This window comes from Sus scrofa, chromosome 2 (assembly GCF_000003025.6).
Source record: "Sus scrofa isolate TJ Tabasco breed Duroc chromosome 2, Sscrofa11.1, whole genome shotgun sequence".
NCBI classification, from domain to species: Eukaryota; Metazoa; Chordata; class Mammalia; order Artiodactyla; family Suidae; genus Sus; species Sus scrofa.
In genome coordinates this window covers 40,265,084-40,285,947 of record NC_010444.4, presented here as the reverse complement: position 1 = coordinate 40,285,947, position 20,864 = coordinate 40,265,084, and the positions used below count along the sequence as shown (strand labels likewise).

The following is a 20,864-nucleotide window of genomic DNA, read 5'->3' as shown; positions in this document are numbered from 1 at the left end:
ATGAATTAATGTGTCAGTTAAAGTCCAAACTAGATGACTTCAAAGGTCTCTGCTACTATCGCTTATATTTGATGGTGATTATAAACATTTTTCTCTTTACCTGAGCTCTCTTCCAGTTCACAGCAAACAACATTTAAAATCACATATGAGATTTTTCCCTTTAAAAATATTTTGTGGGAATAGGAATGTTTACCCTAACATATGAAGCAGAATATTCTTTTATTCAAGTGATATTTGAACCCTTCTTGTAGACTCAGTGGTGGTACTGAATGTGTTAAAGAGCTAATTGTCCTAAGAGAGGAAAGGGAAATTTGCGTTTGTAGTTAGGCTGATGGACTCTTCTTTTTGAACAGAGTGTGAATATGACAGATGTAGATGGGCACACACCTCTTATGCTATCAGCTCACAAAGTACTTGGGTAAGTGACTTTAATTGAATTGCCTTATTCTGACTCTTGATTCCACCAATTTAAGTATCTTAGTCTCTGTGAGATGATACAACATTCTGAAGAAGATAAGATTTTCTTTTTTTTTTTTTTTTGTCTTTAAGAGCCACACCCACAGCATATGGAGGTTCCCAGGCTAAGAGTCTAGTCGGAGCCACAGCTGCCATCCTACACCAGAGCCCCAGCAATCCTGGATCTGAGCCGAGTCTGCGACCTACACCACAGCTCACGGGCAACGCCGGATCCTTAACCCACTGAGTGAGGCCAGGGATCCAGCCTTCGTCCTCATGGATCCTAGTCAGATTTGTTTCCTCTGAGCCACAGCAGGAACTCCAGAAGGCAAGATTTTCATCTCGTGACTATGATAAGGACTTTTAATGTAGTTAGCAAAACACAATTGAAATATATTTTTTCCTCTTCCGCCATCTTTCCGTGCCGCCACAATGGTGCGCATGAACGTCCTGGCTGATGCCTTCAGGAGCATCAACAATGCCGAAAAGAGAGGCAAACGCCAGGTTCTTATTAGGCCGTGCTCCAAAGTCATCGTCAGGTTTCTAACTGTGATGATGAAGCATGGTTACATTGGCGAATTTGAAGTCATCGACGATCATAGAGCGAATTTGAAATCATCGACGATCATAGAGCTGGGAAAATTGTTGTGAACCTCACAGGCAGGCTAAATAAGTTTGATGTGCAACTCAAAGATCTAGAAAAATGGCAGAATAACCTGCTCCCGTCCCGTCAGTTTGGGTTCATTGTACTTACAACCTCAGCTGGCATCATGGACCATGAAGAAGCAAGATGAAAACACACAGGAGGGAAAATCCTTGGATTCTTTTTCTAGGGATGTAATACATATGTGCAAATAAAATGGCTCAGTGGAAAAAAAAATAAAGAAATATATTTTCTCTTTTCTGATAGCTTTGGGGAAAAGTTATGAAAGCTACTAATACAAAAATTTCCTTTCAAAACAGGACTTAGAAGCATGACCTACATTTCATAGTTTATATTTTCCAGAGTGGCTACAAGTTTAAATGCCCCCATCATTTGAAACCCAAATGATAAACGTGCTTTCCAGAAAACCATAAATTTTGAGCTTCTCTGACATCATTGATGGTGCTGAAAATATTAATTGTAATTGATCTATGAAAGTAGTCTGTTTATATATTCTTATCAGGTCCTCACATATTTTAAATTTTTTTGTGAATTTATAAACACGTGATTATTGACCACCATATTGTTCAGCTTCTGATATTCTTCTATTCAAGTACATGCTACAGTTTGCCCTTTATCAGTTTTGTTTCCAGTGTTGTACTTAATTTCTGATTCTGCTTTTACTTAGGTTGTCTTCCCTAGGAACTGAGTTAGTTCTGATGCCATTTCCTTTTTGTTCATGGAGTAGTGGGAGTAGGGGTAGAATTTTGTCCCAAAGCATTTTATCATCTTTTCTGGTAACTCTGAAGTCAGGTATAACGTTTAAAAATCTTTTGTCTTTTTAGGGCTGCTCCCGTGGCATGTGGAGGTTCCCAGGCTAGGGAATGAATGGGATCTATAGCTGCTGGCCTATATCATAGCTATAGCAATGCCAGATCCGAGCCGCATCTGTAACCTACATCACAGCTCATGGCAATGCCAGATCCGTGCCGCATCTGTAACCTACATCACAGCTCATGGCAATGCCAGATCCTTAACCACTGAGTGAGGCCAGGGATTGAACCTGCATCCTCGTGGAAACTAGTCAGATTCATTTCTGCTGAGCCACGATGGGAACTCCTTAAAAATCTTGATAGGGTAAGTAAAGTAGAATATTGTTTTATTAAAGGAATCTCTTGAGTAGTCATTGGAAGAAGAGAAGGTAATGAAGATGAAATGAAAATATTTTATTGAATTCTGTTTTCAAGTTCATAACTTTCTATGATAAATAAGTGTTTTAGGACATTTACATGGATTTATATAGTAATTGGTTGGAGGGAGAATGTGAAGTTAGCTTTTGGTTTATCTCCTCAAATATAATGTTGTACATTTAGCTCTTTAATTGGACAATAACGTAGCATTTAATGTTGGCTGAAGTTAAATTCACAATTTAAAAATAAAGTTAACCAATAGAACAACCACATGAAAAGTTTGAAAAACAAAAGCAGGAGTTCTCTTGTGGCACAGTGGGTTAAGGATCCAGTGAAGTCATTAGTGTGGCTTGGATTGCTGCTCTGGCTCAGGTTCATTCCCTGGTGTGGAAACTTCCACCTGCCACAGGCAGGCAAAAAAAAAAAAAAAAAAGCAATTATTCCACTGTATTGACGTTAAAATTACATTATATAGCAAGGCTGTCACCTAATAGATGTCTTTTGGGGAGTTACCGCATTGTGGCTGAGCAGTTAACAAATCCCACTAGCATTCATGAGGACTCGGGTTCAATCCCTGGCCTCATTCAGTGGGGTAAGGATCTGGCGTTGCCATGAGCTGTGGTGTAGGTCGCAGACGTGGCTCGGATCCTGCATTGCTGTGGCTGGGGTGTAGGCCAGTGGCTACAGCTCCGACTGGACCCCTAGCCTGGGAACCTCTATATGCCACTGTGGGGCCCTAAAAAGACAGAAAGACAAAAAAAAAAAAAATAGATATCTTTTGTGGCATGGGTTACACCTCTCCTATTGGCACCTAGAATAGAACACTCTGTAGAGAAATTCCTCAGTTTTCAGAGCACTTACTGATTGGTTCATCGGTACATTAACTAACAGGTTCATTATTTGCATTTACTCTTCAAATCATTTGACTAATACCCTTTGGTATTTTATTTTTGAGACAGGCCAGAACCAACTGGATTTCTTTTAAAGTTTAATCCTTCTCTCAATGTGGTTGATAAAATACACCAAAACACTCCTCTTCACTGGGCTGTTGCTGCAGGAAATGTTAGTGCTGTCGATAAACTCTTGGAAGCTGGTGCTAGCCTGGATATCCGAAATGTTAAGGTATGACTAGGTGTTTATGTCCCTTAGCTTATTATATCTTCAGTTAGAAGACTGATAAATTAACATAAAGATAAGTTACATAGATACTTTCAGATACTACAAGATAGGTATAAACAATAATAGGTACCTTTGGAATAAATACATTGAATCTGTGATTCTGGTGAATTTTTATAAAATGTTTAGCACCTATGCTGTATCAAAAATGTACCTGGACTTTCTCTTTCTCTCTCTCTCTCTCTCTTTTTTTAGGGAGAAACACCTTTTGACATGGCTCTGCAAAATAAAAATCGACTCATTATTCACATGTTAAAAACGGAGGCCAAGATGCGAGCCAATAAAAATTTCAGACTTTGGAGGTGGCTGCAGAAATGCGAGGTACTTTCATATAGAGCCTATTATGTGGGCTATAAGAACTGTTTTGTTCATTTGTTTTTGTTTTTTTTTTGGTTTTTTTGGGGTTTTTTTTGTCTTTTGCTATTTCTTTGGGCCGCTCCCACGGCATATGGAGGTTTCCAGGCTGGGGGTCGAATCGGAGCTGTAGCCCCCAGCCTGAGCCAGTGCCACAGCAACGCATGATCCGAGCCACGTCTGCGACCTACACCACAGCTCACGGCAATGCCGGATCTTTAACCCACTGAGCAAGGGCAGGGACCGAACCCGCAACCTCATGGTTCCCAGTTGGATTCGTTAACCACTGCGCCACGACGGGAACTCCTGTTTTTGTTTTTTAAGGCATCAAGGGAAACCAGGAAGTTGCATAGTGCTGCATTATATTTGCCAATTATATCTTTCTCATACAGCCCCTAACCCCAAGTTGGAAATTCGGCACTTTTCTTGGCACTTTATTGTTGGCCTTTAGCTAGGTGGCTCTAAAGCTACATGTTACTTGTGAGTATCATGGCCTACTTCTACATTTATTTAATGAGTGGATTAAAACATAGATGGTTCAGATTCTTAGAGAAGCAAAAGGAAAAGCACCTTGTTGTAAGGAATTTTATAAGAGCTTTTCTTAAAGAACGTGTTCCAGTTAAAATCCTTTTTCAAAGGGAAGATAGTAACATTCAGAACACTTTGTTAGAGTCACGAGGAGTTAAATGACAGTGTCAAAAACTTCAAGTCACTTCATTTAAAAAAAAAGATCCAAAATTCAGAATTGTAAGAGATGAGATCCAAATTTTATTCTTTTTTTAAAATTTTCCAGTTCTTCTGAATGGTGCTTTTCTAAAGTTAAACGTGAACAAAGTGATAGATAAAGGATGTTCAGCTTACTCTCATGAGCTGAACAAAGTGATAGATAAAGGATGTTCAGCAAAATCTAAGTCCTAATAGAGAATGTAATTAAAATTGTTAAAATGGGATACTGAATTGACTCCACTCATTAACGTTTTCGCGTATGACAGCATCATCTTATCTAATAATAATTAGTAATTGTGTGTTCAGAATGATGCTAAATTAACTGGCATAAAATTTCTATGCAGAGGGTCATCATAAATACGACACTGGTTTTGCATTAGGTATGTGGAGGGAGAAAGAAAGAAGCAATGGTTACTCCTCGGTCTCCTTTGCCAACTCCTCCACTTCCCACCCCCCACCCTCCAGCCCTTTATTGGTAGAATGCCCAGGGTTTTGTCCTCAAACCTTTTCTATCTAGTCATTCCCTTGGTGATTTCATGCACTTCCGTGGTGTTAAATGTCATTTATATATTAACAGCTCCCAACATTGTCTCTAGTTCAGACCTTTCCAGAACTGTGTGTGTATCCAGTTAGGTACTTGATTTATCCAGTTCTTGGTGCAGTAGGCATCATCAACCTAACATGCCAAAACTGAGCACTTAATCTCCTCTCCACCGTCCCTAACTGTTCCATCTACAGCCTTCCCCATCTCAGTAGGTGACAGCTCCTGCTCTCCGGTCATCTTTGCATTTTCTCCGTCATCCCACATATCCGGACCATCAGAAAAATATGTTGGCTAGATCTGCCCTTGGTACATATCCAGTATCTGTCCCTTCTTGTCACTTCACCCTGGCATTTTGGTCTAGCCACCATTGTCTTTTGTGTGGATTTCTGCAGCTGTCTGACATCCCCCTGCTCCACTCACCTCTAGTCTCTTCTCACCAGAGCAGCCAGGTGAATCTTAAAATGTAAGTGAGGAAGTTCCTTGGTGGCTCAGTGGGTTAAGGATCCAGTGTTCTCACTGCTGTGGCTCTGGTTATTGCTGTGGTGAGGGTTCAGTCCCTGACCTGGGAACTTCCACATGCCATGGGCAGGGCCAAACAAACAATCAAAATGTAAGTTAGATCCTGTCATTCATCTGCTCAGAATCCTTTGATGTCTCCCCCTTTCTCCCAGAATAAAAACTAAAGTCCTTACAATGACCACCACCTTGTGTGGTCCAACTTTTTATATACGATAAAATTTTCTTAGTACATTTGTCTCTCTTCCCCTACTAGTATTTAGGCTACTAAAAACTAAATTTAAAGTTTAAAAGAGGAGTTCCCGTCGTGGCGCAGTGGTTAACGAATCCGACTAGGAACCATGAGGTTGCGGGTTCAGTCCCTGCCCTTGCTGAGTGGGTTAACGATCCGGCGTTGCCGTGAGCTGTGGTGTAGGTTGCAGACGCGGCTCGGATCCCGCATTGCTATGGCTCTGGCATAGGCCGGTGGCTACAGCTCCGATTCAACCCCTAGCCTGGGAACCTCCATATGCCGCGGGAGCGGCCCAAGAAATAGCAACAACAACAACAACAACAAAAGACAAAAAGAAAAAAAAAAAAAGTTTAAAAGAAAAACTTTAAATTCATCGATGTGTCCTAAGTGTCTAGAACAGTGCCTAGCATACAGTACACACTGGGTCGAATGAGTAAATAGTGTAGGTTCATCTGTAGGAGTTATATCTGGGATTAAAATTTTGGGACCTGTGTTTAATTCTTATTTTATTCTGATATTATGTTGCTTATAGGTTTTAAATTTACCTTATTTTCCCCCTTTTTTATGGTTGTACCTGCGGTATGCCAAAGTTCCCAGGCTGGAGTCAAATCAGAGCTGCACCTGCCAGCCTACAACACGGGCACAGCAGCATCAAATTTGAGCCACATCTGTGACCTGCACCACAGCTTGTGGCAATGCTGGGTCCTTAACCCACTGAGTGAGGCCAGGGATCAAACCTGCATCCTCACAGACACTATGACCCCTGAGCAAAATTCCACAAATTTACCTTTTAAAAAAATTCCACAAAATTTACCTTTAAAAAAAAAAAAAAACTAGGAGTTCCTGCTGTGGCCCAGCAGTATTAGCATCGTCATCTCAGGAATGCTGGGACGCAGGTTCAACCCCCACTGGGACAGTGCGTTATAGATCTTGTGTTGCTGCACCTGTGGCTTAGGTCGCAACTACAGCTTGGATCAATTCCATGTGCCGTGGGGCGGCCAAAAAAGAAAAAAAAAATCCAAACTGGCTCATTTTGTGTTATCTTTCAAATTAAAATGGGAAGCATATTGAAGATTTGAAATCATTTGAAATTACCCATCCTCAGGATGTAGCTTAGAGAAGTAAAAATTGAAAAAGATAGGGCAGAATATATTTCCTCCCTTTGCTGGTACAAGAGCACTGCTAGCTTCCAAGGTCAAGTTTATTGCAGTTAAGGGACTGCATTGCCCAGATGTGGTGCCTAGTTTCAATGCAGACAGCCACACTGTTGGTTATAGGCACTTCATTCTTTTAACTTTGCCAGAATTATTAGCCCCTGAGAATATGTTTCTGTCTTTGACCTCCATGTGACATTTGATGATGAGAACCATTCCCTTCTTGAAACTCCCTTCTCTGGCTTTTCTGGAACCTTTTTTTTGGTTCTCATCCCGCCTTTCTGATTGTGCTGCTTACTCGTTCTTACTTATCTTTTGTGGCTTTGCTCTTTCCCTTTGGGTGTTTCCATCAGCCAAGATTCTGCCCCTTTCTATCTGTGCACAGTCCTTGGGATGTTGTTCATTCATGGCTTTCTCACCTGTATACTGGTGAGCACTAATTTTTCTCAAAACCATATGGTTGCCCTGCTTTTCTGACTGACGCCTTGCCATCTCCTAGATGTTCGTATGCATCTACAAACTCCACATGCCCTAAACAAAACTCATCGTTTCTGCAAACTTGTTCCTTCTAACCTTCTTTATTAGGGGATGGTACCATCCACCGCCCAGGTTGGAACTCTTAGACTCTCTTCTTTGAGTCTTGGGTGTATTGATTTTTGTGTGATCTTTTTGTCTTGCTTTATGCTTTTCGATAGGTAATACTGTTTGAAATAATTTTTTTTTTAAATGTCAGCTCTCATTTACACTAAAAGACCACCATTTCTTGGAGTGAAGGAAAGCAGAACAAAACATGTTTAAGAAACATTTTATGAAATGTAAGGCCTTTGAAAGATCGTTTCCAAGATTTGTAATTTCTCAAACTTCACGTTTATCAATCAGCAATTCTGAAGAAAAACTCTGTGTTCTGCTGTTGCATTCATTGTTATTATGTATTTAGAAAGTAGTTATGTTGGGGAGTTCCTTTTGTGGTGCAGCGGAAACGAATCCAACTAGGAACCATGAGGTTGTAGGTTCGATCCCTGGCCTTGCTCAGTGGGTTAAGGATCTGGCGTTGCCGTGAGCTCTGGTGTAGGTTGCAGACGCGGCTCGGGTCCCGGGTTGCGGTGGCTCTGGCATAGGCCGGCAGCTACAGCTCCGATTAGACCCCTGGCCTGAGAACCTCCGTATGCCGCGGGTGTGGCCCTAGAAAAAGACAAAAAGACAATTAAAAAAAAAAAAAAAGAAAAAAAAGAAAGAAAGTAGTTGTATTGAACTAATTATTCCTAGATACTTAGAAGGTACAATCCATAAAGTTCTAAATTTCTGAATCTCTTAATAGCTCTTCCTGCTGCTGATGCTTTCTGTGATTACCATGTGGGCTGTTGGATACATATTGGACTTCAATTCAGATTCTTGGCTTTTAAAAGGATCTCTTCTAATAACATTATTTTTTCTGACATCTTTGTTTCCAAGGTATGTATATTGGTTTTTACAATGTTGGTTATTGCATTTCAAATTTGAGTACTTATTTCTATTGCTGATTAATTGGAATCACAGATCTTTATTGAACTTTGACTATTATTGCATAGAAACGTCCTCAGGGTAGGAGGGAAGTCCTGTGGTGGCATGTAATTTGACTGAAAGCAAATCGGCCAATCCAATAATTTAATTGAATTTACTATTGGTAGGAAGTAAGTATCCTAGCTCTCTTTTTGCATTGTTAACTTTGGTAAGTAATGGGGAGATTTTTATAACTATTTTGCATCTTAAATCATTTTTGCTTATTTTTCAGAAATTTTTTTTCTCGCTCTAAATCAAAATTCATTTCAAGCTAGATATTTTTGCTCCTAAGGTTTTTTAGTTGAAACAACCTAATTAAATCAGGGATGTTATGAAATAGTAATTATGGTATGGTTTATTTTTAGGAAAATATTCATATATGATTATATATAGTTGCTGGTTAAGAGTCAGACTGGGTTCAAGTCAGGCTTTACCACGTAACAGTCTGACCTTGAACAAGTTGGTTTACCTCTCTGTGCCTTGATATTTTTTTCATCTATAAAACAAGGGTGATAATTGTGACAGTCCCTCTGTCATAATTAATACAAATACAGTGGTTCAAACCATGGCGGACACACAGTATTCAATAGTCCTGTCACATCCTAGTCTCTCCTTCTCACCTCCCTTTCCTTGTTAGAATGTCATCTGGTCCTCACGTGAAACATGGGTCTTCTCCTTGGATTTCTGTCCTCCATTCTTCCCTTCTCCTCACCTCCTACATCCAGCGAGGTACCAAGTTCTTCCTGCTCCACTCCTGTTGGTCTCTTCTCTCTGTCTCCCCAGCTGGCACCCCAGGCCAAGCCTCCTAATTGGTCTCCTGACTCTGGCTCTTCTCCCCATGGATTCCTCCTCACTTAGCAATCAGGGTGGTCCTTTAAAAAGGCAAACCAGTTTCTGTCTTTTCTCTCTGCCTAAAGCCCTCCAGTGGCTTTTTCTTGCTCTGGGAATGACATCCAGACTCCTGGCCTGTGAGGTGTTATGTGATCCGTTCCCTCCCCTCTGACATCATCTCCCTCTACTGCCCTCCAGCCCCCTTTCTGTTTCCAGCACACATCAGGCTTGTTCCCACCCAGGGCCTTGGCTCTGTCTGAAGTGTTCTGATAGCAGATAATGGTATAGCGGGAGACGTCACTCGGGCCTCAGTTCCAACATCACCTCCACAGCAAGGCCATGCCTCACTAACTCTGCGGCATCACGGGCTGTTTTTTCTTCATGGCACTTGATCACTGTTTCCTGGACTGTCAGGCCCATACAAGCAACACGCTTGTCTCTCCTGTGGAACATTTTCAGGAACAAAAAACTGAAGATCCATAAAAGCAAAGCTGAAAGGAGATGCTGTGTTGCTCTCTTCAGGGGGTGATGAAGAGCATTCCTGTGTCCTCCTTTTGCTTACCAGCATTTTGTGGAATAGCCTGAACTGCTGCTTATGTCACAACAGAAGACAGAGCATTGAGGAATTTTCCCATTTTGGTTCCTCAAGAGCAAGACAGTAGGCTGGAAAAGAATTAGAATTCAAATGTAAATAACAGCTCAAATTTCTTTTTTCTTTTTTCATGAGCAGAATTTTTATTTTTTATTTTATTTTATTTTATTTCAAATTTTATTTATTTTTCCACAGTACAGCATAGGGACCAAGTTACACATACCTGTATACCTAATTTTTCCTCCCATTGTCGTGTTGCAATATAAGTATCTACACATAGTTCTCAAATTTCTGAAAAGTAGAAAAATGCCTAAAATTGTCTGCTCTTCAGAAAGCTTGTAACTTAGAGATATTCATTCATTTTTCACTGATTGGATTGACTTGGTCTTCGGCTAAATTTTAGGCCAAGTTGTAGTCATCACTTTTTTCTTGCATTCCATGGAGAAAGCAAAGAGTGGCAATATGTATGCACCTAGGATAGGGGGCATTTGAGATTCTGTTGTTTTAATAGAAACCCACATTATGTAAAATTTACATGGAAACTTTTGTTTCTGAGTTGGGGGCTTCATAAGCTAGGCTTAGCATATGGACACAGTTTGCATGGAAGACAAATTCATACGGCAACTTGATCCATTCTGTTTTATTTCTCCTACTCTAGCATCCCAATTTCATGGCAGTAAGCAGCTGTAAACTTCCACTATTATTAGGCTCCACAGGAGGTTGCTTATTGATCCAGGCTGCTCTGTCATACCTAGACAGATCATAGTAGCAGGCTCTTCAAAACTAAGTAGTTCACTGCACCACTTAATGAGGTCAAACACATTTGGCTGCAAAATCTCAGGTAGGCCGTGCTGTGGTTACATGGACTCCGTTTGGCTGATTCTGCAGCCTTTTGGGTACCTGAGGTTTGGGATCTTTAGTTCTTGTCAGGTATTTTATCACAGTTGCGCTTATGATCTTTTTTTTTTTTTCCTTCTTTAGGGCCATACCATGGCATTTGGAGGTTCCCAGGCTGGGGGTTGAATTGGAGCTGTAGCCACTGGCCTACACCACAGCCACAGCAGCTCGGAATCTGAGTGGTGTCTGCGACCTACACCATAGCTCACAGCAATGATGGATCCTTAACCCACTGAGCGAGGCCACGGGTTGAACCTGTGTTCTCAGGGATGCTAGTCAGATTCGTTAACCACTGAGCCACGACGGGAACTCCGATGATCTCGATAGCTTTTTAAAACTCTGTCATGTCCATCATCAACCTGGTATAAATTTTAAAATAGATCCAGGTAAATTGTATTCATGCATAGATTTACTATGTTGAGTCATGTGAAAGAGAGATTTTTTTTTCTTTTGCAACTATGTCACTAAACATTTGGGTAAAGTATATGTGGACTTCCAAGTTTCTTGTGACCCAAGTGAGATGGGTGGTGCCTGATGACTAGTGGCACCTTTAGCATCAAGTGTCGTTTAGCATCAAGTGTCTGCTTCTCAAGCTGATGGTGGGATGAAAGGGCTCAAGGTCGTGTGCATCTGTATGTTGCAAAAACACACTACCAGCCTCTAGAAGAAAGCTTGTTAATTATGAAGGTGAATCTCCAAATATTTAAATTTTTGCATTTTGGAGTATTTGAAAATAAAGAAATATAAATATGATATGTTTCAATAGGAATTAAAAAGATTCATTGAAAATATAAAGTGATTAGAAATGAAATAATGTATAAAAACTAGTTGTAAGAACCAACATATTCACTCTCTGAGAGTCCTGATGCTTCAGTTTTCTCACATGTAAAATGTGGCAATGACTGTACATAACTGTTTCTGTGTGGAATGTGCAAATAGCACTAAGTGAAAGCTGTTATGTGAGGGTGTCATTATTATTTGAGGTGATTTTTATTTGAGGTGAGGGGATTTAGAACTAAATAAGATTCATTTCACTAACACAGCATGTTTACCCTTTTTTCTTTTAGGTTCTTGGTCGGATATAAGAGCCTTATATACTTACCAACAGTCTTTCTGCTAAGTTCCATTTTTTGGATATTTATGACTTGGTTCATGTTATTCTTTCCTGATATCCTTCAAGCTTATATTTAAATATATATCTCATTTTGCTTTTTAACATTACTAATGCCATTGTTAGAAATTTAGATATTAGGAGTTCCCGTTGTGGCTCAGTGGTTAACGAATCCAACTAGGAACCATGAGGTTGCGGGTTCCATTCCTGGCCTCGCTCAGTGGGTTGAGGATCCAGGTTACCGTGAGCTGTGGCGTAGGTCGCAGACGCAGCTCGGATCCCTCGTTGCTGCGGCTCTGGCGTAGGCCGACAGCTACAGCTTTGATTCGACCCCTAGCCTGGGAACCTCCATATGCCATGGATGTGGCCCTATGACACAAAGAAAAGCAAAAAGACAAAAAAAAAAAAGAAAGAAAGAAAAGAAATTTAGATATTAGAGTGTTAGAGGAGACCCAGAGAACGTAAGTCAAATTTATATTCATTTAATGGTTCCGAAGGAAGACGTTTAGTGGTGGAAATGTGCTCAGTCTGGAACCGATCTCAGAGCACACTATAGGAACAGCAGGTGTCTAGTGTTATAACTCAAAGGAAGGGAACAATATAATGAATTATTGTTTTACTTAGATCCATAAAAATTTGTTGTATTGGCTTGAGATTCCCTTCAAGGTCATATGGTTCTTTTAACTTGGTCAGCAGTTAGAGTTGGTTAATAAATCTTCTGGGTACTAAGATGATCTGTGTAGGAGAAATATTGGAGGAAATATGTTCTCCTTTGTAATGATCAGTGTAGGTTGTATCCAAGGCACTGATTCTCAAGACACAGTAAAACTAAATTCATTATTGCCACCCAAAACATATATGAAACAAAAGTTTCGGAAAACAATAATCCCAGTATGTGCTTTACTCTGATATTTTGTTTTTATCCTATTCTGTTTCCTTTTTTAAAAATGTTGATCATAGCTCACTTAATTTTTCGTGACGTACTAATGGATGGCAGCCCATGGTTTAAGAAAAAACTCATCTAAGGAATAGATTTATCACTTGAGAAGCAGGGCACAGGCCAAATCCAACCTAGAAGTGTGTTGTACTTTTAGGGTTAGCTAAGTCCAGTCACCTAGAAGTGGAGATGGGGGTTACTTCTTGGGTTATAGCTATTTATATCCATTAGGAAGGAAGTATTTTCTCTAATTTTCCATCTTCCCATGTCTTTCCAGGCTCTTTTCTTCCCTTTAAAGGACCCTGAGAAGCCATTAAAGCCTTGCTTTCCTTATAGGGTAGGAGAAGAAGAGTTACGGTAGATAGACATGTACTTTTTAAAATTTTATTGAAGTATAGTTGATTTGTGACATGTTAACCTCTGCTGTACAGCAAAGTAACTCAGTTACATACACACACACGTAAATATCAGATCAATGGATAGAGAAAATATGGTGTGTGTTTTTCACACACACTTTTTCATATCCTTTTCCATTATCATTCCCTGTGCTATGCAGTAGGACCTTGTCGTTGGTGCATCCTCTGTATACCAGTTTGCATGTGCTCATCCCAAACTCCCAGTCCTTCTCCTGCCTCTCCCCTTGGCAACCACAAATCTGTTCTCTATCTGTGAGTCTGTTTCTGCTTCATAGATAGGTTCATTTGTGTCATATTTTAGATTCTACATATAAGTGATAATATATGATATTTTTCTAACTTAATTTGTTTAGTATGATAATCTTTGTGTCTTTCCATGTTGCTGCAAGTGGCATTATTTCATCTTTTTTTTATGGCTGAATGTTCCATTTGTGTGTGTGCGCGTGCACATATACCATATTTTCTTTATTGATCCTGTTGATAGACATTCTGGTTGTTTCCATATTTGGTTATTGTAAATAATGCCGCTCTGAACATAGGGGTGGATGTATCTTTTTAAGTTATAGTTTTGTCTGGATATACATCCAGGAGTGGGATTGCTGGATAATATGACAACTCCCAATTTTAGTTTTTTGTGGAATTTCCAAACTGTTTTCCATAGTGGCTGCACCAGTTTACATTCTCACCAACAGTGTAGGAGGGTTCCCTTTTCTCCATACCCTCTCCAACATTTATTATTTCTAGACTTTATTTTTATTTCATTTCATTTTTTAGGGCATATGGTAGTTCCCAGGCTAGGGTAGAACCAGAGCTGTATCCACTGGCCTGCACCACAGCTACAGCAATGCCAGATCCAAGCCAATTCTTTGACCTACACCACAGCTCATGGCAATGCCCACTTAACCATAATCCACTGAGTGAGGCCAGGGATCAAACCTTCATCCTCATGGATACTAGTTGGGTTTGTTACCACTGAGCCACGATGGAAACTCCATCTTTAGACTTTTAATGACGGTCATGCTGACTGATGTGAGGTGGTACCTCGTTGTAGTTTTGATTTGCATTTCTCTGATAATTAGCAATGATGAGCATCTTTTCATGTGCCTATTGGCCATCTGTATTGACATGTACCTTGGAGGATATTCCTTTAAATTCTGTGTTATTTCTCTTCTGTAATGGCACATTTGAAAAGAAAGAATACTGTTTATGAGAGAAATGCATGTAGTCAGTTCAAGAATATTTTTTTCATAGGAATAAATGTAAAATGAGAGAGGCATATGAGTTCTGAGTACATCTACTTTCACTGTAGTGTAGTTTTACTTTAATAATGCTTTTTTTTTTTTTTTTTTTTTTTTTGCTTTTTAGGACCACACCCATAGCATGTGGAGGTCCCCAGGCTAGGGTCTAATTGAAGCCACAGCTGCCAGCCACAGCCACAGCCACAGCAACGCCAGATCTGAGCCGCATCTGCGACCTACCTTACAGCTCACAACAACACCGGATGCTTAACCCACTGAGCAAGACCAGGGATTGATCCTGCACCCTCATGGTTCCTAGTCTGACTTGTTTCTGCTGTGCCATGATGCAAACTCCTAATGATGCTTTTTAATTCTGAGCATTACCTCTAATATTTTTTCAAATTCCTTTAATATAAACGAATGACACAATATACCATGGAGGTCATTTGACTTTTTGCATAAGATTTTATTACATCTGGCTTTTGTCTCATAATTATTGATTCCAGGGAAGTTTTTTAAGCAATGGCCTTATTAGCACTACTTAATAAAGGCTTGGGTGATATCATTATGTGATATAAAAGTGGAAGTCCCAAGGCTGATATTTATATTACCAACTCTCATACAGTGGTATAAACACAGTTTTAAAATTGTGTTTCTTGATGGATTTTTAAAACGTGAACAACTCACATTTTTGAATTTTGCACAAAAAGTGTAGTTTTTGGAGTTCCTATTGTGGCATAGCCATGTAAGAACCCGACTGGAATCTATGAGGATGCAGGTTTGATCCCTGGCCTCACTCAGTGGGTTAAGGATCCAACATTGCTGTGAGCTACAATGTAGGTCACAGATGTGGCTTGGATTTGGCATTGCTCTGGCTGTGGTACAGGACAGAAGCTGCAGCTCCAATTTGACCCCTAGCCTGGGAACTTCCATGTGCTGCAGGTATGGCCCTTTAAAAAAAAAAAAAAAAAAAAGGTACTTTTTATATTGAATTATTTTAAATTTGCAGCATCAATACCAACAAAAATGTAACTCCACTGTAGTTTGAAAACCTCAGTTACAGAGGTATTCAGCTGGTATTCAGTTGAGTTTACTGCTGTTCAGTATTTGTGAAGATGTCATTACATCAGAAGAACTGATTTGATTTCCACAGCTAGACAGAATCTTAAGATGTTGGGAGTGACAGGAAAGGGTATTTTACTCACACATGCAGCATAAAGCCATTGATCCAAGCACCCAAGTGAGCCTGCTACTGTTGAGGACATGTTGGTCAGTAGGTGGCACCATCAGATCAGTGTTTTTCAAGCTGCATCTTAATGCTGTTTGAACTGCTTTGGGTGTGCACGGAGGTGCTGCCTGGAAAGACCCAGCCTGAGGATATAGTCTTGTCTCTTCTTGCCGAGACTGGATTGTATGGGGCTTCCACTCCCATAGCTGCTTTGCCCATCATAAGACGAGGGTCTGGGACACCGTGGAAAGAGTAGCATCTTTGGAATCAGAATGAAGTGGAGTTTTGTCTTCTTTATTAGTTATGTACCACTGGGCAAATAATTTCACTGAGTCTGAGTTTTTCCATAAATTGAGGATAATAGTACCAAGTTCATAGGGTGATCCCAAGGATTACTATGCTATGATGTCTGTAAAGTGAGTCCCCATGGCATGATTGGCATTCTGTGAATAATAATTATTATTAATTACTCTTATGAATAAAATATGTCTAGAAGGCTACCTGTTGGAATTAATTTTAAGAGCAGCACTAAGTTAGCTTCTCAGATGAATAGTTTTTTTCTGATACCTTTTATATGTTGAACAAGTAATGTGTTTGGCTTTTATGAGGTGGGTTTGGGGACCTTACTGATGAGCTTGGAAGTAAGATTAAGATGATCAGGAAAGAGATGATCAACAACTGAACATTAGATTTGTGATCTTGGCTGTATGTGAGTTAAGTTTAAGAGGGCTAAATACATGTGAAGTCCTTTTTACTGGGTTTCAGAGAATAATATGTACAAGTGCACATTGTCATAAGAATTTCATAGCTTCAGTTCAAGTGAAAAAGAACGAGGAGCTTTGACTAAAAGCCTGGTGTGGGTAGTGATGCAACTTTCAAGGAAGCCACTGTTCCCTCCAGTAGTACTAGGAGGGTGTGGTGTTCAAGCAGAAGACAGCAGCAGTCTCACTGTCTTCTGGGCTGGTCAGGAGGTACCTGAGATGTGTTTGCTCTGTTTCAAATTCTGTTCTCTTAAAAGACACGATGGCAAACCTGAGCAGGAACAGAGAGACATATCCAGGAGACTGTTGTACGAGGAAGAATGTTATGGCTTATTCTGGAGGTGTGAGTTCTGCCTTCCAGTTTCAAATGTTGGGAATTCTATCATTTGGAAGCCCATTGTATAGAATGAACACTCAAACAGATTTATTGAATAAATGAGGAAGTGGTTACTGTAGGGTCTCTCTAGAGGACAGCTTTAGTGTAGATCTACAGTGTAGAGATAAAGGAGCTAAAGAATGAAAACCATTTAGGGCAAGTTATAGAAAGGCAGATTTTAGATCCCGGTTGAGAAACATTTTAATTGCAAAAAAGAGTCGCAAGCTAATCGGGGAGATGGAATGTCTAGAAATAACTATAATCCAGGGCTAAGTGCCATAGAATAAGCATTCTTAGGTCCAGAGAAGGGAGAGAATCCTTTTCCACGGAGAATCAGGAAAGACCTAAGTGTGAGAGAGGATTAGATTAAGTTAGGTCTTGAAAGCAGTTAGGACTTGGACATTGGAAAAGTGTGGTTTTAGAAGTAGATGGGGAAGTGCGGAGCCTTTGAGGGCAATGAACCACGTGAAGCAAGGATGTGGAAGCAGGGAATGTTTGGCTTTTATGTGGGGGGCTGGACTGTAGTTCAGTTTTCTTGGAAGGAGAGACTCCATTGATTCTCCTGGGATTTGTTTTGAAGGTTATTCAGAGCAGGAGCTCAAGACTGGGTCTGCTCAGTATGCCAGATTATCATATGATGCAACTGAGTGTGTTTTTGAGACTGTATACTGATCAGGATTTTATGGGAATTAAATTTCAATTTCACACAAATATTTTGGATCCTATCTCTCTTAAAGCCAGGCCCATCTGCAGATAAACTGATAAACTAAATCAACAAGATTTGTTCCTGCCTTCCTGAACCAAATGTGATTGTGCTGGGTTTTGTGGAATAGAGCAGGGCTTTTCAAACTGTAATATATGGGTAGATCCCCCTAAGATTTTTTTAAAATCCAGAATCTGGCTCTGCAGCTCTGGGGTGAGGTCCGGAGCTTTGCCTTTGTAATAAGCTCCCAGGTAAAGCCACTGCTTTTGGTCCATGGACCACACTTTGAATAGCAAGGGTTTAAAGTTTATTTTATGATCTTTTCCACTCTGACATTTGGCACAAGACATTTTGGCAACACCTTGGAAGGCAGATGCAGTTACTGTGTCAGTAATGATTTGACCTGGGCAAGGAGACCTGCTTTATTTTGGGGTATTGGTTTCTCATTGCATGTTCGTTTTTCTTTCCCTGGAGCAAAATTTTACTTTTTTATACAAAGAATTTGTACCACTTCCAAAACACTTTGAAGTAAGTAATGTTTATCCTTGAAACACTGAAACACTTTCTCTCTCTCTCTTTTTTTTTTTTTTTTTTTTTGTCTTTTTAAGGCTTCAGCTGTGGCATATGGATGCTCCCAGCTAGGGGTCAAATTGGAGCTGCAGCTGCTGGCCTACACCACAGTTACGGCAACACAGGATATAAGCCACATCTTCCACTTATGCCGAAGCTTTCGGCAAAGCTGGAACCTTAACCCACTGAGCGAGGCCAGGGATTCAAGCCACATCCTCATGAATACTAGTCAGATTCTTAACCCATTGAGCCACAACGGAAACTCCTGAAGCACTTTATCTTAATTTATCCGTATCTGCCTTTCCAAATGATACTTGATTTGTAATCACTTTGCAAAGAGAGAAGTTTCTCTTGTTTCTGAGTTTACTCAGATTTAATACAATTACAAGGATTAAGTTACTAAACTTTACAGTAGGAAATTTTTACAAGTATTTTTTAGTATATAGAGAAATACCTTAAGTTGGAATCTCTGAATTAAGTGGTTTGTTTCTCAGAATGATTTTGTTAAAAATGGTCAGAAAATATTGTTTCAGATGCACATGGAGAGCCACATTTGTACTATTAGAGATTAATTTATTTGGATCTAGAAGGTTTTTCAGTTTTTAGAAGGTTCTTCATATCAACATTTATATATTTCAACTAATGAGAAGCCAACTGTAAGCAAATTCCTATAGGATTAGAATATAGGAGGGAGTTCCTGGTGGCCTAGCAGCTAAGGATCTGGCACTGTCACTGCAGTGGCACAGGTTTGATCCCTGGCCTGGGATCTTCTGCACGCCTTGGGCATGGCCAGGAAAAAAAAACCCAAAAAAACATTGGATAGGACCAGATTTGAGGGTAAGCACATTAAGGGAAGGGTTGGAATGCAGAGAAAAGAGATTTGTAGGCACTGGTGATGAAATTTGCTTACATCATAATTAGGCTATTCTTATTGGAATTCTGATATGTTCCTTAACTTGGCTTTAACATCTAGCAGGCACCCCTTTCTATTTCATTTTCATTCTCAGCATACTAGCCTTCCTCTACTTTTTCTACAAGACGTGGGCAACTGATCCAGGCTTCACAAAGGCCTCTGAAGAAGAAAAGAAAATGGTGAGCTTTCTCTGTAATGTTACTGATTTATTTTAAGTAGGAGGGTAAACTATAGAAGGTTTTGGCGACATTGGTTTTTGTCATGGCTGCACCTCTGGTGGCTGGTGCCTCATAGATGCAGTGTAAATGTGGGGTGATTAAATTAGCAAAATGAAATTTCTCCACTGTCATATTTATTTATATATATTAAAGTTGAAAAAAAGTTTTTTTTTTCTGTTACAGTAATATCCCACCAAGACTTGTTCAAATATAATTTCTGTCATTCTGTCAGTAGATATGAGCTCCTCCTTCTTTGTAATAACCCTTAGATAATGATCATATAGCTTAAATTCCCCCATTGAATACATGGAGGGTATTTAGGAGGGACCAAGGGGAGCTCTTCTCTTTACTGGCTCAGAAGATGCCCCTTTTCTTCCTCAGATGTTGAGTTATCAGATCACATGGTGTGTCTTCCATTGCTTGTGAATGTTTAGTAGTTGGGAAGTCTGTTGTCGTCTTTGTTACCTAAAGCCAGTCTTTCTGAAAGACTCTACCTTTGGTGCTTATAACCATCAATTCTGATGTATACTGGTGGTTTTGTTTCCTTTTATGAGAGTATATTTATTTTTCTGTAGCAGATTATAAGTGAGAGATCATTGCCGTTCATGGAGGGAAGGGGGAGTGTAATTTTTGTGCATTCTAATTTATTGGCTATGGTTGCAAATGCAGCCTTGAGAAATCACATATTTCAAGCACAGAATGATATGGTGGCAAGTCTTCCAAATTGCTTTTCTGGCTACCTCAGTTTGGAGAGAGCTGTGAAAATGGTATATAACCATGCATCATCTGTTCCTCAATAAAGCGCAAATGTAAGGTCAAACTTGATGTCTTTCAGAATATCATCACCCTTGCAGAGACCGGCTCTCTGGACTTAAGAACATTTTGTACATCATGTCTTGTGAGTACGTCTTTATAATTTTTTCTCCCAGAGTAAAAGCAAATTCTTGGTTACATTGCTCATGTAAGCATTTGTCAGATCTTCATGGCATATTTATACACCTTTCCTGTTACTAGATATAAAATTTGTTTTTTTAATTTTGCATTACTGTCAGAACAGTTTTCTGCCTTGACTGTATGGGAGAATGATGTTTATAATCTCTTGGAGTTGCCTGTGGTTAAATCTCTTTGTGAGGAAGTATCTCTCCCCAGATTATTAGCAGAGCCAGAAATAGCTCGGGTTCCCTTTTTCTTAGTCCATTGCTCATTCTGCTGTATGTTGCTGCCTCGCTTCCCCTTACACAGTGTCAGGAGGCTCTGAAATTCTGATCCCCTTTAGTGATGGTCTAATTAAAATAGACATGTGGAAGTAAATCATAATAAAGCATTCCAGAGCCCCTATGTGAATTGAAATTGATTTTGGATTATTTATGCCAGCATCTTTATGTTTTAGGAATAAGTTTTTTTTTGTTTTTTTTTTTTTGTCTTTTTAGGGCCACACTCATGGCATATGGAGGGTCCCAAGCTAGGGGTCAAATCAGAACTGTAGCTGCCAGCCTACGCCACAGCACAGCAACGCAGGATCCAAGCCATGTCTGAGACCTAC

The 20,864-nt window shown here is 39.9% G+C and overlaps 1 protein-coding gene and 1 pseudogene across 1 annotated transcript in view; both read left to right on the top strand.

Annotated features, from left to right (window-relative positions):
* ZDHHC13 (zinc finger DHHC-type containing 13) overlaps positions 1-20,864 on the top strand; it is a 58,945-nt gene that overhangs the window by 24,508 nt on the left and 13,573 nt on the right. Inside the window, exons 6-12 of the mRNA XM_021083254.1 lie at positions 354-418; positions 3,249-3,411; positions 3,661-3,786; positions 8,310-8,443; positions 11,918-12,018; positions 19,158-19,282; positions 20,157-20,219. Of these exons, the coding sequence (XP_020938913.1) occupies positions 354-418; positions 3,249-3,411; positions 3,661-3,786; positions 8,310-8,443; positions 11,918-12,018; positions 19,158-19,282; positions 20,157-20,219 (777 nt within the window). The remainder of the gene's footprint in view (positions 1-353; positions 419-3,248; positions 3,412-3,660; positions 3,787-8,309; positions 8,444-11,917; positions 12,019-19,157; positions 19,283-20,156; positions 20,220-20,864) is intronic.
* Positions 846-1,336, top strand: LOC100522598 (annotated as a pseudogene).